This window comes from Centroberyx gerrardi, chromosome 12, assembly GCF_048128805.1.
Source record: "Centroberyx gerrardi isolate f3 chromosome 12, fCenGer3.hap1.cur.20231027, whole genome shotgun sequence".
Lineage (NCBI taxonomy): Eukaryota > Metazoa > Chordata > Actinopteri > Beryciformes > Berycidae > Centroberyx > Centroberyx gerrardi.
This window is the reverse complement of record NC_136008.1, coordinates 15,268,335-15,283,868: the sequence shown is the minus strand read 5'-3', so window position 1 is coordinate 15,283,868 and position 15,534 is coordinate 15,268,335. Positions and strand designations below refer to the sequence as shown.

The 15,534-nt window shown below is 41.1% G+C and overlaps 3 protein-coding genes across 5 annotated transcripts; 2 read left to right on the top strand and 1 right to left on the bottom strand.

Annotated features, from left to right (window-relative positions):
• Positions 1 to 866: 866 nt before the first annotated feature.
• upp1 (uridine phosphorylase 1) lies at positions 867 to 4,805 on the top strand. Of its 2 annotated transcripts, none has more exons than XM_071915865.2 (8): positions 867 to 975; positions 1,308 to 1,346; positions 1,805 to 1,916; positions 2,016 to 2,174; positions 2,529 to 2,643; positions 3,270 to 3,479; positions 3,616 to 3,762; positions 3,898 to 4,805. In XM_071915865.2, exons 2-8 carry the CDS (start codon positions 1,312 to 1,314, stop codon positions 4,044 to 4,046), a joined length of 927 nt encoding a protein of 308 aa, XP_071771966.1. In that variant the 5' UTR covers positions 867 to 975; positions 1,308 to 1,311; the 3' UTR covers positions 4,047 to 4,805. The 2 variants fall into 2 exon arrangements, with proteins under 2 accessions (XP_071771966.1, XP_071771967.1); XM_071915866.2 differs by having other exon boundaries at positions 880 to 971.
• A 1,587-nt stretch (positions 4,806 to 6,392) lies between these two features.
• On the top strand, positions 6,393 to 9,442 carry stmn2a (stathmin 2a). Of its 2 annotated transcripts, none has more exons than XM_071915838.1 (5): positions 6,393 to 6,411; positions 8,509 to 8,601; positions 8,778 to 8,950; positions 9,024 to 9,215; positions 9,383 to 9,442. In XM_071915838.1, exons 1-5 carry the CDS (start codon positions 6,393 to 6,395, stop codon positions 9,440 to 9,442), a joined length of 537 nt encoding a protein of 178 aa, XP_071771939.1. The 2 variants fall into 2 exon arrangements, with proteins under 2 accessions (XP_071771939.1, XP_071771938.1); XM_071915837.1 differs by having other exon boundaries at positions 8,509 to 8,640.
• Positions 9,443 to 12,094: 2,652 nt separating this feature from the next.
• On the bottom strand, positions 12,095 to 14,201 carry LOC139924745 (hairy/enhancer-of-split related with YRPW motif protein 1-like). The gene is made up of 5 exons (XM_071915882.2): positions 14,094 to 14,201; positions 13,801 to 13,876; positions 13,605 to 13,688; positions 13,379 to 13,460; positions 12,095 to 13,269 (listed from the first exon to the last, which is right to left on the bottom strand). Exons 1-5 carry the CDS (start codon positions 14,177 to 14,179, stop codon positions 12,665 to 12,667), a joined length of 933 nt encoding a protein of 310 aa, XP_071771983.1. The 5' UTR covers positions 14,180 to 14,201; the 3' UTR covers positions 12,095 to 12,664.
• Positions 14,202 to 15,534: the final 1,333 nt, after the last annotated feature.

Here is a 15,534-nt window from a genome sequence, read left to right as displayed (position 1 = left end):
TTGAACAATATTTTCATGCATGTTCTAGCCTTCCCTTTCAGACACATCTTTAATATGCAGTGAACGATGGTGAGCTAAATATTCTACACTGCAAGTATTTTGTTAGTTAACCATACACCATAATAGACCACTGTAAATCCCAATATCAAGAAAGACAGAACTATTAACAGTATTTCAAACTTTTTAGGCTATAAGAAACTAATGAAAAATCTATGTCAGCAGAGTTTTTATATGCTCTGGAGTAAATTTAGTCAAAATCAAATGAGGTATATTATTAAGATCTCACATTAAATTGTTCAAAAGTATTTGAATTCACCTTGTAGCACATAACATAGGCTTCTGGAAGGGTTGCAATGCTTCTTCTTGAGCATGTGTCCACTAACTTGTGAATGGTCTTTCTCTATAAAGGCTATAAAGCGTGCTTTTACTTATTTTGTTCTATTTGTTTTAATGAATTTGCCTTTTAGAATTCTTTAAATTTATCACATTTTTATTTATCTTTTACTACTTGTAGTAGTAGCCTACTTCTAGGTTTTGAGAAATGCTCAGTAGCCTACATGAAGGTTTTAATATTATGATTATTATTATTAGTAGGCCTAATATTGTTATATTATTCCTTATAATCACAATGAAGGTCTCATTTAACCAGCTTTACTGTTGTGGGATGTGTGTTTATGTAAAAATTGAATAACTATATTATGCAATAATATTATGATACCATGTTTCCTCTCAGTGGTCATCGGTAAGTGTGGTAACTGCGCAGCTGCTGCCCAGTCACCGTAGTACGTGACGGAGGCACAGTAGGCTACCGCCGCTGCAGCTATGACGCCCGTGACGTGACTCGGTGTCACGTAGTTGTAGGCTGGAGCTCGAGCCTCACGTCGCGGTCTCGACGTCAGCAACATTGTCAGTTATTCAGAGATCAAAATTCATTTGGAAGAAACGGAGGGAATTACAGCTGATTACATCCCGTAGGTAAATGTATCTCTTGTTTAAAGAAGTAGCTTATTGGCTTCGGCTGTCTTATTGGCTTATGATGGAGATAAAAATGTTACCTTTTCTCTTTCTGTTGTGTGGCGATGAAATGCTTTCACTTGACTGATACAGAAACTAAGCTGGCTTTGAGACGAGCGCTCTTAATTGAAAAGTGTGTTTTAATTGTATGAATTGGATTGCCAGTTGAGTTTTGGGTTTAGGCTTCACAACCTGTACATTGAAGTCAGTAATTGTAACGCTAACATGTTATCAAATTTGTTTTTATTGCCTTCTATTTAATAATTTTGGTCCGACAAATGCACTATTTCCAGGAAGATGGGCTCAAATGATGACAAGAAAAGCTACAAAAGGTGAGAAGTTTTGGTCCCGTTTCAAGTAGGCTACTTAAATCCGAATTTAATATCCCAATGTGTAGAAAATACTTGTTTTTTCATTTTACAGGCTACATAGTTTAGGCTACAACTTAATACCTTACCACACTTCAGGAGTGAGAGAACTAGAGGGTGTGTCAGGATAATGATGTAATAACTTGCTTCCTGAAAGTACAACAAGTTTTTTTTTTTTATTGTTACAAACTTTTTATAACTAAGTAATTACACCTTTACATTATTGTTAGCAATTTACCACATAAGAATATTTTTCTTTTATCAAACAGTTCCAATAATTATGGAATTTGAATGTAACATTGTCAGTGCTCAGTTTATATCTCCTTTACATTCAGCATTTGAACTCAGGCAATGTAATAGAAACTGTTATCTCTAGCTTTATTATGGAAGCCCATTAAACCTGGATTTTTTCCCCCCTCAAGCCCTGTTTATGTGCACAATCCACACCTGGACAAACTGAAAGATGACGTTCTCTACCACTTCAATCTAGGAACCGCAACTCACGACTTGCCAGCTATATTTGGCAATGTCAAAGTAATAATTTTAATTTAATTTTAAATTTGGTAAAATGATACCTTCGTGGTCATCTATAATTCAACATTTACTTGTTATGTTTTTGTGTCTTTCTCTCAGTTTGTGTGTGTTGGTGGCAGTCCCTGGAGAATGAAGTCTTTCATTGAGTACATTGCTGCTGAGCTGGGTTTGGAAGACCCCAAATCGGAGTACCCAAATATCTGTGCTGGGACGGACCGCTATGCCATGTACAAAGTTGGCCCGGTGCTGTCTGTCAGTGTACGTAAGAGCAAAAATCTCAAGATAACTGTATGCTATCACAAGAATAAAAGCCTCAAGATAACTGTATGCTATCACAAGAATATTGTAAACAAATAGGCCACCTAGACTAAACTGTATATGCCACACCTCCATTATAACATGGCAGCTTATGAAAGGTAATATTCATTTTGTTGCCTTTGAATGAAAACTGATAAATACTCACTGTTATACATGTAGCATAAGTCATACTATAGAATAAAAAAAGTCCCAATGAGAAGCCAGAGTACCAACAATCAATGTGAGTCTCCCTCCAGTGGAGAAACTAATTAGATGTGGAAAACTGACTGTGACATGGCTTTGCTTGTCTTCCAGCATGGGATGGGCATCCCATCCATTTCCATCATGTTGCATGAGCTGATAAAGCTCCTTCACCATGCACACTGCACAGATGTTACAATTTTTCGCATTGGGACTTCAGGTGGAATAGGTAAGCTTAAGGTTATTTGGAAATATTTTCTCAGTTACACATATGGCTAATTTCAGCCAACACATTGATTATACTGCAGTTGACTGATAAAACCACAAATACTGGCTGCACCTCCTAGGATATTAGCATCCCCATGATCCAGTGAATCAACTTACTGATAAGAATAAATTAGTAGACTCCTTGGACTCCCTGCATGGTCACATCTCCTTAGCATCAGATGGCTTAGTGTGGAGGAGAGACTTTCTTAGATTACACTTGTGTACATGGGACTGTCCATAAGGCTATATATTCTAATCTTGGGATAGAGTTATGCCACAAGAGGGAGCTCAACTCAGTCACTCTTACATTTGATAGCAACAACAGGAAAGACACCTTTCTATGTTCTGTGGCCATTGGGTGATGATAAAGTCTTTCTCCAATGGGGTTTCCTGAATAAGAGAAGAGTGACAGTATTTTTTCTTCTGAAGATGGTTATTGAAAATAATTCTGACCTACTCTGACCTTGACATCAGTGGAAATATGCCATACCCATACCTGTCACAGTATCAAAATGTGTCGCTGTCCACTGCTTTTGAGGCTCTTTGTATCTCCTCTGCCCTTCTTTTTTTTTCTTTTTTGGTTTCCAGGGCTTGAGCCTGGCACTGTTGTCGTCACCAAGCAGTCTGTGGATGCCACCTTCCTGCCCAAGTTTGAGCAGGTGATCCTGGGGCAGACGGTGGTGCGCAGTACAGATCTGGACCAAGGCCTGACTGAGGAGCTGTTACAGTGCAGTAAGGAGCTGAACCAGTTTGAGACGGTCATAGCCAACACCATGTGTACGATGGATTTCTATGAAGGTATGAGCTCTGCTGCACTGATGTGTTAATCAAATAGTTCATTGACATATTGACAGTTGAAGTGATTTAGTGGTAATATATACCTTCAGCCTTGTCTCTATCTGCCATGCATGTCATCTATCTAACATTTACACAGGCCAAGCCCGTTTGGATGGAGCTTTCTGCTCCTACTCTGAGAAGGATAAGCAGGACTACCTGGCTAAAGCCTATGAAGCAGGAGTCCGCAACATCGAAATGGAGTCCTCAGTGTTTGCTGCCATGTGCAAGCTGAGCGGTTTACAAGGTAAGACAAAACAAGACACAACATCAGCTTTTACTGTTACTAATGTTTCAAAGCCTCAAAACACACAATTTCTTTTCTTGACACCTATAAGTGTAGGAGTAGTAGTCCCTAACTTTCATTTCTTGTTGTGTGAAGCGGCTGTGGTGTGTGTGACATTACTGGACCGGTTGAAAGGAGATCAGCTGATCAGCTCTCATGAAGTTCTTCGCAGCTACCAGCAACGCCCTCAGATACTGGTCGGCGACTTCATTAAAAAGCAGTTGAGTGCCGCAGGCAGAACCTAGGTTGCAACTGTTACTACAACAACATGAATGTTGTTTTGGGGATCGTCACTGGGAACTTATATAACACTGAAAACATCTTGGAATGTAATAATTCAGCTGTAAATTATTGTTTTTGTATGAATTATTTCCTGTTATACAATGGCCATTGATGTGACTTGAATAATCATTGAGTTTTAAAGTTATGCACTTCATGCTGTTTATGCTGTCACAGTCACATTTAGCTCATAAATTTCACCATTATTGTATACTGACATTCCTGACACTGTGCTTCCACTATTATGCTTTTCCTTAATTTGCCTAAGCACCATTTAATTGGACTGTAGATGTATTATAATCAATTTAGAAGTCTATGCTCACTGAAATGCCTCTTCTTTAATGCTACCTCTATTTTTTATACACTGTGTCAAGTTACTTACCGTATCCTAAAACTTGAACCACTTCATGACTTTTGGTAAAATCTATGCACACAACAGTGTTGTGACAAAATCAATATACACCCATTTTAGCTGTGTCTGTCACAAGTTTGTAAAACCTTTAAGCAAACTTCTATAAACCTATATCCTACTGTATCTCTGAAGTGTTTTTTTTGTTTTTTTATTATTATGGATGCATATTAAGTTGTCTTTTCAGAATCGATTCTATTTTTTTTCTAGATGTGTCATTCAGAAACTCAAAACTCTGCAATGTCATGTCCCTCTCAGTTTGACAGAAAAATTGTCCATGGATGTCTTATCACTATTAAAATCCAAGAACAAACAGTCTGAAGCTTGTTTTGTCTATAGACTCATTAGAGTAGCATAAGTGCACTATATAGTTGTTTTTCACTATAAGAAGCACCCTGAAATATGTGTAAAGCAAGAGTTTGGTATCCTAACATTAAGCTGTTAGGCTTATACAAGATAGAAAATTGCCATACTTTCCCCCAAAAGACACCAGAGAGGGGCAGCTTATGCAGCAGCAGCAGCTTTCACTGCACAAAACCCATGAATATTGATGACTTATGGACAGTCCCATTTACCTTCTTCATTTTTTGCACCTTTAACTGACTTTTACATCAGTATTAAAACTATGCTTAGGCTATACAACGAGATTTAAACTTTCAAACTTTCTTCTGAGAAAGACTACCTTGCAGCTCTGATGATTAGGCTATTCATGGAGCTGTTTGTGCCTTTTTTTAAAAAAATCTTGTGCGCACAAGTTAATTCTCTTGTGCGCACAAGATAATAACTTGTTCCCACAAGATAATTAACTTGTGTGCACAAGATAAAAAAATATCACCTTTCGGGACTTTAGGGGCTCCGTAGTTTTCCCTGTAAAGCACCTTGTGATAATTTTGTAAAAACACTTTATAGACAAATTTTGTCTGTTTGAGATCCCAAGAGCAAAATCCAACCGTTTGCATAACAGTATATATAATTGCCTATTGGCCTCTTTGGACTATTTGGCTGATACTGGAATAAATGAATGCCTAAATGCTTGCCTCATTGTGCTTCCCCTAAACTTGTGTGAGACTCTCAACCATCATTCCTTAGATTAGAATCATATCAGTTTGTGGACTTGAATACAGTGATGGTTTGAAGATTTTTTTGACTGGGCTGAACACTGCATTAGTCATCTAGCCTGAATTCCCACAAATGTGCTTTGAGATCCAAGAGGTTGCAAGGTAAACTGTAGACAGTGAATGTTAATGGCTCTAAAGCTCCACACCTTCACATTATGTAAGGAGTAAGTAATGAGTAAGCTATAATTTGTCCCAACAAATGCTCAGATGGAATTGGGTGGATTCATAACCACTGCCCTTTCTCATCATGTTTTGACAATAGTCACAATCCACACCACATAGTCTGTGATGTTGCCTTTTGATAAGAAAAAAATCACGCAGGCCTGAAATGGCCCTATAATGTTCCTATAGGGACTTAAAATGTGTCTGTGGTATGCTACTCAATGAGTTTATAGTTACCTTATGGTGTTCTTTATCTCTTATGGTATGATAAGGCCTACAGGATTGTAATTTTTTTTTTACCAATAGTAGCAACACGATATTTATAGTTTTGCTATAAATGTTATCCTACTAAACTTTGTAGGATTTTTTTTATTTTATTTTACTTTCTTGTGTCTCAGTGTGCAGTAAGTGCATATTTTAAGTATCATTGGTGGATGCTGAAAATCGTTCTGCTTAAGGTGCGCGTCAGAGGACAGAGGAGGGTCTGGTTGCGCGCTCCCGTGCCCACCTCCCGTCTCCCATCCGATCCCAGCCCGGTCTTATTCGCTGACTCAGTGCCTTAAGCAGCATTACCGTCCACCCGACCAGAGCTGCAGCATCCTCTGCTGAGAAATACAACAGCCATGGCTAAAACAGCAACCGGTAAGCATATTAAGATTATTCATGTTAAATCGTAAGGGATGGATGGATGTTTGGATGGATGGATGGACTGCGTGTCTGCAGCAGCATCGTCTTTGTAGAGCCCATGTCGGCCCAGTGTAGCCTACCGGCTGGTGGACGTGCTGGTATAAAGACTCTAGTGAGAAATGCTCTCTCTCCTGAAAGGCTTGAATGGAAACTATTCCGAATAAGATCTATCTGCTTCTGATGTGTTTCTATCGGCTATAGGCCTATTGTCTCGGCAGGAGAGGCTGGTAATGACAGCAGGAATTTTTTGCTTAATAGCCAAGCATCCTTCCATCCTTCCTCATTAGGCTACCCAAATGTCTGCTTCATTATCCCATCCTATGTTTTTGTGTTATTTTACCATTTCTTTGATCTCACGTTGTGTCACATTTGATGATTACATGGATTGGCCCTGGTCTGTTTTATTTACAACGCTGCACCTGCGGTTCATGATACGGCGGCGGCCCCAACATGCAGCATAATGCAGAAAGACCCCACCCAAGACGCTGGGCTGCCAACCATTTAGCCCACAGCAGACCTGATAGGGCTTTATCATTCTGACTTTTCTCTCTCACCGCTTTACTTAAAGTATAGGCCGACATGGGCGGATGGATTAAACGTTTTCTGTGCAGGTCTCCTGAACGTGATTGAAAAAGCATTGCTTCATCGGTTCATTTATTATGAGTTGTTCCTCCATCCAATGTCTACAGCTTCCTCATTTCTTCTCATCCATTCTCCAAGGGTGCCAGGCTCCATCACAGGCGCAGTTTAGTGGCAGATGTAGCTCTATATATTTGGCAAAAATTACAGCATTGACATTTGAATGGAATAAGATGAAGTGAAAAGATGAAGTGAAAAGGCTCAGATCCCAATCATAACCGAGCGGAAACAATTAGCAATTAGCACTGTGAATGTTGCATTGTGAGATGAGAACTAAATTATAGCATACAATACATAATCATTCCTTCTGATAGACATATATAGGCCAAAGAAATCATTTAGGCTATTTGTTTTCATGGGTTTATTCAGTTTTTGTATACAAATGTAATACATTAATGATGTCTTAAATAAGCACCTCATTTGACTGCACTAAAATACAATATGGTGGATATCCCAGGCTTCATTATGGCATGTGTGGTGGCAGAGAAGTAACAGACAGGTGCATGGCAGCATGGGAGACAGGCCAGCCCTGCAGCAAGGGGCCGCTTCACACACTGGCCTTTGCAGCAGAAGGCTTAGCAGTGCTGACAATCTGTAGTCCTCTCTGAGCAGAGAGCTCCCTCTCTCCTCCAGTCAGCTGGGCACTGACAAAAACACAAAGATCAGAGGAAAAAATGAAAGACCTTGCAGGTGAGATTAAAAAAGATCCAAGGAGCTTGTAAAAACGTCTCACCTCAAAACAATAAAAAATCAAGATCATGAACAAAACTGCAACTGGATTTGACAGCTATGACAGCAACACTCAACAACGGGGAAAAGATATGACAGATAAACAGGTGATCCTTTTTGTTGAGTCCAGATACTGAGAATTTAACAGGAAATGGGATGACTTCTCTGGAGTGCAACATAGGCCTGTTTTCCCTCATGATCTTCGATCGTATTATGCAGATGACTTAGGGCAGTCGGACAAGGCAATCTAATTTCTTGATTGAAATGAACCTCAACAAAGTGACAAATGTCTTTGTTATAACAACATCCATTAAAGTACCATTAAGGCATGTTTCATGCCTCCCTTTAAAGAAGTTTATGGTCCTGTTTTCACAATCACTCTTGCCTAATAAATTATTAAGCAATATAGAACTTACATTTCAAAGACTCAATAGATCATTAACAAAATGCTCATCTGATGCGAATTGGGTTATTGAGTTAATGTGTTTTTTAACTCTTAATCTCTTGATTTGGGAATATTCCCAATGCATTCATCTTTTGTGGCAGCTTTGCAATGTCTTGTTTTCTGATTAGTCAACTTCACCTGGGAACTAATTGGGAATCATTTGTCAAGTTTTGTTTTACTGGGTGGCTTTGAGAAGGACACTACTGGATGCTAGCTATTGTGTGTTTATATTTCCACAGCATACAAAGAGAAGATGAAGGAGCTGTCTGTTCTCTCCCTCATCTGCTCCTGCTTCTACCCAGAGACACGCAAGCTAGTCTGTGAGTTTGAAGGTATGGATCAACTCTTACTTTGCTTTTCTTTTGGATCAAGTGAACAAACTCCTCCCTATGGAAGCTTTATCTTCTGTTTAAATACAGGCATTAGTAATAATAGACTGATACATTATTTAACTTTTATTTTTGAGTTGTTTTTTTTAAAATAATTTTTTATCATGTCTGATTTACAGACATGGAGGTGAAGCCCATAAACAAGCGAGCCTCTGGCCAGGCCTTTGAGGTGATCCTTAAGCCTCTATCCCCAGTATCAGATGTAGCCCACAGCCTGCCCTCGCCCCCTAAGAGGGATATCTCCCTGGACGACATCCAGAAGAAACTGGAGGCTGCTGAGGATCGGAGGAGGGTGAGTAGTTCACCTGTGGCAAATGGCTTTGGGTGTTAAAAAAACCCCATCCTGAATGAATCTGTGTTTTCAGTCCCAGGAGGCCCATGTGCTGAGGGCCCTTGCAGAGAAGCGAGAGCATGAGAGGGACGTGCTGCTGAAGGCCATGGAAGAGAACAGCAACTTCAGCAAGATGGCCGAGGAGAAGCTCCAGCTGAAGATGGACCAGATCAAGGAGAACCGCGATGCCCACATGGCGGCCATGATGGAGCGTCTGCAAGAGAAGGTGAGAAATGCAGAATTCCGAAAATGTCAAAAAACGGAATTAAAGTGTCCACCTCTGAAGTAAGAGTTGTGATGTGTCAGTCAGAGATTAGGCGTTGTCCTGATAACTGCTTATTCTGTGGCTTTGTTAAAACTCTCTTCTCTCTCCGGCGGTTCTGGTGTTTTCAGGAGAGACATGCGGACGGGGTGCGCAGGAACAAAGAGCTGAGGGAAGAGGTGACAGCATGAGCCACACCGAGTCCTGACTTCCACGGTCCATCTACGTCCCTCCATCCAGCCCCCTCCCTAGCCCCGCCCTCGCCCCCTCCAGAGCAGACACCCAACCCTGGAGGCCGAGAGGCGGAGGACCTCACCATCACACCACACTACCCCACACCACTATGCTCACCACCTCTATCAGTATTATCAGTGGATACAAACATGGATAACACTCCTCTGAGAATTGAATGGATTTCTTGATTTTAGAGAAAACATGAGAATATGGCTATTATTTTGTAAATACTTTTGTTTTTATCTATCTATCTATCTATCTATCTATCTATCTATCGATCTATCTATCTATCCATCTATCCATCTATCCATCTATCTATCTATCTATCTATCTGATGGTAGACAGGTGAAGTGCATACAAATCTCATGTACTGCACTGTACAATTTAAAACATTTTGTTATCGATTAATGTTTTGGTTCTTGAAATTTGATTCTACAATCATTTTCTTGTGAAAGCCTTTCCGTGTTGTGAGTTGGTTGTTAGACTGACGTTTGCGGTGTTTCCTGATGATGTCATGACGATGTTTCTGTGTCTTTGTGAAGAATGGTGGTTGGTGTACCTAGACTACAGACTCCTCGAGATATCAGCGTATCCCATCTGTATCTCCTCACACAAACATACTCACTCTCGACACGCACGCTTGGAACTCATGTTAACAATATACCAAACCCACAGATTCAAAAGTGTCCACCTCCTCTGAAATGAGCTTGATAATGAACTTGATAGGTGCTTTATTGTTATTAAGAATGTCTTTGCCCATCGGGAGCAACTGTTTATACACTTGCAGATTCCTACTTATCCCTGACAATGTCATTTCCTAATGAATCCATCTTTAGCTGAATCAATTGCTCTGTTATGTACACTGTATTTGGAGATGAATCTCTTGAATGTTATGACACCATACTGGAACCATACATAGTGTCTTGGACAGTGGAATGTGCTGTTGCTCCCACCTTGATATTGATAGTGTGAACATAAAGTATGTCTGTGTGGGTGTGTGTGAATGCGTACTTAAGGTGAGGCATCACTAGCGTCTTCTCTCTTTAGGGGGGGTTAGATAGAGAATGGATGCAGGATGCTTTACATTCAGCACACTGAACTAGTCTCTTTTTAATATACAGTACCACAGATATCTGCCTGCATCCTCTGCTGCCTGTGTTTATCTTCCATATTTCTCTGTGAAAGCTTTGCTCAATAAAGGTTTGGGGTTCTGTGAACATGGCATGCACCATCTAATACTTTTCTGTGCTAAAAGATGAGGAAAAATGTAAACTGCCAAATAAAAGAACCAATTACCTACACATTCTGAGAAGTATGGTCTTCCACTAGTTGATTTTGTTTTTTATTCAGGCTTGTTCCAATCTACTGTGGTAATGTAAATACTATGGTATATGCTAATTCATTTGGAACATCAACCTCTCATGTTTTGGCATAATTCAATATATCTCTTGGGATCCTAAAGGGTTCAGACTACATATAATAAACATGTGAAAATAAACCTAGAGTTAGTCATCAGGCATGGAGAAGCAGAATAAAAAGTGTGAAGTTTCTCCAGTAGGTGGCAGTGAAAGATTTATTTGGCACATAGAAGCTAAACTGGAGCCTACATCTTCCTAAAGTGAGGCGAAAACTTCACAATGTGGCAAATACAAATAATAAGAAACTTAATCTCACTAATACTAACTGACAGAATAATGTGAGTATTAATGTTTTATCATGAGGAAGAAGGCTCTATGGTCTGGTATTGAAATAACAACCCAGACAGAAGGAGGAGGGTTTGTATCACACACCAGCTCTTGAAGGTTGTCAAATATAGATGTATTGGACAAATATTGGGCTTCAAACTGATTGATATTTCAGGTCATAAAGGGGGACAAGAAATGTAATTTGTTATTAAGACCATGAGGCTTAATCATACAGGGCACAAGATCACTGACAGTGGGATCCTCTTATGGAAGCCTGATGAGCCACAGGAGGATGAATAAAATTAAGTCAGTAAGTCAATTTATGAAAATCTGTGTCACAGAGATTAGGCCAAAAACAACACCTTGGAGCTGACCTGTGATTTATTGGCCCAGCTGTCTGTGTGCTGCCCACTTCTTACCCTTTTCCTCCATCTCCCCATCCTGTTCACACTATTGTCTCCGTTTCAGACCGACCCATGCTAGTGAGGTCAGGGGAACATTGTAAAGGATTTCCTCTGCCTCTTAATGATTTCCTGGGTATTCATGAGGGCAACAATGCCCTCGGATTTGGTTACTTACCTGGCACACAGTAAAGGGATTGCCTTTCAGTCAATAACTGAGTCATTAAGCTAGCTCATTATTAGCTGCTGAAGGATCGCTACAAAAGTGCAGCTGCAGATAGCTCCTTCCTTTGGGGAGATACAATCATCTGTACTTGGAGAGAATCTGGTCTGTGTGTACAGGAATGTGTAGCATGAATGTTGAATGGATTACAACGGGGAAAATACTCTGTCATGCACTCAGCTTCTAAGGTTTATCAGATAAGATGTTATGAACAACAAACAAAAAAATCCAAAAGTCGAAATAAACATGTTGGTGTAAATCCATATTTTATATCTTTTAAATTCAATTTATTGGTACAAAAATATTACAAATACATAAATGAATGCAAGTGTCCAACTGTCAAGTAGTTAGTTTTTCAATGTTGGCACATACAGTATATGATGCATATCCAAAATTCCCATGTAGTTCTGATACCACTAAATTAGCAGACCGAGTTAATGAGTACTACATTATGTTAAATACAGACATCCCTGCTCTACAAATGTAGAAGTTTCAGTATCATAAACTGGTCTACAAAATGCCTTATTATCTCTAACTTGGTGTATACAGTAAATCTATTGATGGCCCAAACATCTTATCACTCCTCAGCCTGGAGACAGTGCATGTTAGCTACATTTAAAAGTTATCAATTTTAATGAATAACATAAAATGATTTAGTATTCCTTGCTTGATACAGGAGTGCTGACATACAAGGAGGCAATTCAGCAACCCCTCCCACTCATTCTTTATACTTAATAAAATAAAATCAGTTTGTTTTGTTCCCCTATTTTTCTTTTTTTTATTGCTATAAAAACAGATGAGCCAGGTAGTCCTGCCTAGTCTGCGGGGTTGGGCACAGCTCAGCTGTTGCCTTCAGTCCAGTTGTGAGCTTCAGAAGGCTCCTATCTCTGTGCCCCAAGGCCTGTAAGGCTTTGACAGGGTGGAGGAGGGGCCCACCGGGCTGAGGGCCGTCGGGGAGACCAGAGGGAAAGCACCGAAGGAGAGGGGGAAGGCTGAAAGCGAGGAGAGGGATGAGAGGAGCGGCGGCGAGAGCTTGGAAGTTGGCACAGGCAGACTGAGGGGCAGGGAGCCGTTGGGAGGCACCCTGAGGGACTCCGCGGGGGGCATCACACTCAGTCTGGATGTCACAGATGCCTCAGTGGAGGAGGCGGAAGACGTGGAGGAGGAAGAGGAGGAGGGTGGGCTACTGCTGCTTCTGGATGCAGGTGTCCTGCCTTGAGGGTGCTGTAGGAGGAGGGGGTGGGCTAGATGGGCGGGGGCAGTCCCATAGGCAGAGCCCCAGGCTAAGTGTCCGAGTCCAGTGTGCACCTCCCTCTGAGAGGCGTAGTTGCTGAGGTGGGAGACCAAGCGCACCCGGAGGGGGTCTGCACTGTCCCGGCCTTCTATGATACTCAGGTAGCGAGCCGTCTCTGCCAGACACTCCCTGAAGCCCAGGCTGCGGTAATCCTTGGCCAGAGCGTGAGCCTCAAAGTAACCTGTCAGGGAAGGAAGCAGGGTCAGAGTTAGGAAAAAATGCAATGTATAGCATATCCTGTGATTATGAATTAGAACATGTCAGCTATAGTACAAGAATAAGTCAGTTACCTTTGCCACCAGAAGCATGAAGCATCTTCAGATGGTCCACAGTCATCTGCAATATTTCTGCCTTTTCCAATTTAGCTGATCCCTGAGAAGAGACAGATTGGATAGAACAATGTCACTTTCCATATTAGTACTTTCCAAATCAGGCGACCATCTAACAAAATTGTAGCAGTTAGGCAGACGAGAAAGTGCCGATTACGCATGATTACTGGAAGCATAATAAACATACCTGTTTCTCAAAAGCACTTGGCACCAATCTTCTCAGCTCTGACAGGCTGTTGTTGATGCGGTCACGTCGCCGTTTCTCTATAATCTATAAATGGGGGAAAGAAGCGACGTTATTCAGGTCACAGGTGCTATGAAAACAGCAGGATGTACTAAACATCCGTGCGCAATTGCGCACCACAGATAATAGGTTTACTTACCCCTCTGCGCCGTTTCCTAGCTTGAACTTGAGTGGTTGTGGAGGGTGACATCGAGTCGTGAGGAGAATCAAGTTGACTGAATGAAGATAAACAAACAATTCTTGTTTTCATAAATTCTGAGAGAATTATATTTTATTTAAACTACACATAGGCCTATATTTCTGTTTGGTTAATCAACAATACAATCCAACAAGTGAAAAAAAAGAAGAAATATTGCTGCCAGTGAATTACAAAAAAATAATTTAAAAACAAGATTTAACACAGAATTAACATGTGTAGGATATTTAACTTACCCATTTTCGTCTCCACTATCTTTCTCCACCTCAACATTGTCGTCCAGGTCGCTATCGGATGAACTATAATTGTGGCTTCGTTTCATTTTGCTTCCCAGCGCACGAACGGTCAAGATAGTCCTTTCAGCGTAAGCTCCAGAGGCGCAGTGACAGCGGCGGGTCTGAGCAACAGTTTAAACGTCAGATCTGCTTCTCCTGTTATTATTTTCACACCATGCAGAGGGGAGGCGGGGCCCGAGGAATGATGTAGGCGGTCCTTGAAAAGACTAAGCCTATTAAAGTCAAGCTGGCATTTGAGTGACATGTTTTTGTTTTTTTTAAATCAATGAACATGCCTAATGTCTCAAAGAGTGAAGCTCTAATGTAGGTATCTGTGAAGTGATTCAAAACATGTTAGATTCATGAGTTATGAAGAATTATGTATTTAAAACATTTACTCCTATCACAAGACGACTGACATCCATAATGTGTCCTTGTGTGTTGAAGTAGCTCCTTTGTGCTGTGGCTGACATCACAGATTGACCGGTAGACTCCTGGCCTCAGGTCCCCAGTTTCCCCGTTGAGTCCCCAGTCCATGAGGAACAGGGACCATTAGAGCGGGAGCCCTCTTATTCAGTGTTGTGCTGGACACATGGCCTATTAGCAGAGTGTGTTGTTCATTGTCTGCTGTCAGCTGTGTGTCTCAACAACAGCATTGATCAGCCGGGAGGCCCAGCATTAGTCAGTCAGCGTTGCCAGGCTCTCCTAGGAAACCCCCCCCCACCCTCCATAGTCACTGCAAACAGGTCAACTGACTGGCGCAGGGAGACCTTCCCAGGGAATCATTCATCCACTATGGGTAATAACAGCCAACCACACTCTGCTGTGGAGTGGGAATGAGAAAAAGAAATGTTTTGAGAGGCCCGAGGTCCGTGTAACCACAGATGAATGCTTCGGTTATGAGCTACATTAAAATCAACACACAAATCTACTGAGCCATAAGTTATCGCAAAAAAAAAAAAGAGTTGCGCCTCGCTCATCGGATGATGGAAGGGGAGCAAGGGTGGTCTGCAGAAGGTGTGATCATTCTGACCCCACTAATACGCTTGGGTCAGAGGGCAAACTATATAAAACACGGGAACTTTCAATGTTTGTGTTCTACTGTGTAACTAATCCCTCCTGGGTGGTTTTTCTGGGGAATATCAGGGAGAAAGAGATGCACACACACACAGAGAGAGAGAGAGAGAGAGGCATGACAGATAGATATTTTTGCCTATACATTCATGCAAATACAAGCCAAATATTTTTACAGAGTATGTGACCTCAAAATACGTCGACTTTTTTTATCATGTCTTAAATGTCAGTTTTTTCATCCCTGCCACAGATGAGAAGTCTGGGAAACGACGGGACTGCAGACCGGGTTAATTCCTGCATTAACTCCGTGTGTATGACACGTCTGGAA

What these genes read in the sequence shown, in the direction of transcription:
- upp1 (XM_071915865.2), top strand. Translation starts at nt 1,312, where the DNA reads ATGGGCTCAAATGATGACAAGAAAAGCTACAAAAG. An exon ending in GACAAGAAAAGCTACAAAAG is followed by an intron (nt 1,347 to 1,804) that starts GTGAGAAGTTTT and finishes TCCCCCCTCAAG; the next exon opens with CCCTGTTTATGTGCACAATC. An exon ending in TGGGACTTCAGGTGGAATAG is followed by an intron (nt 2,644 to 3,269) that starts GTAAGCTTAAGG and finishes TTTGGTTTCCAG; the next exon opens with GGCTTGAGCCTGGCACTGTT.
- stmn2a (XM_071915837.1), top strand. An exon ending in CTGCTGAGGATCGGAGGAGG is followed by an intron (nt 8,951 to 9,023) that starts GTGAGTAGTTCA and finishes CTGTGTTTTCAG; the next exon opens with TCCCAGGAGGCCCATGTGCT. An exon ending in TGGAGCGTCTGCAAGAGAAG is followed by an intron (nt 9,216 to 9,382) that starts GTGAGAAATGCA and finishes TGGTGTTTTCAG; the next exon opens with GAGAGACATGCGGACGGGGT.
- LOC139924745 (XM_071915882.2), bottom strand. Translation starts at nt 14,179, where the DNA reads ATGAAACGAAGCCACAATTATAGTTCATCCGATAGCGACCTGGACGAC. An exon ending in CTAGGAAACGGCGCAGAGGG is followed by an intron (nt 13,689 to 13,800) that starts GTAAGTAAACCT and finishes CCCCATTTATAG; the next exon opens with ATTATAGAGAAACGGCGACG. An exon ending in TCATGCTTCTGGTGGCAAAG is followed by an intron (nt 13,270 to 13,378) that starts GTAACTGACTTA and finishes CTTCCCTGACAG; the next exon opens with GTTACTTTGAGGCTCACGCT.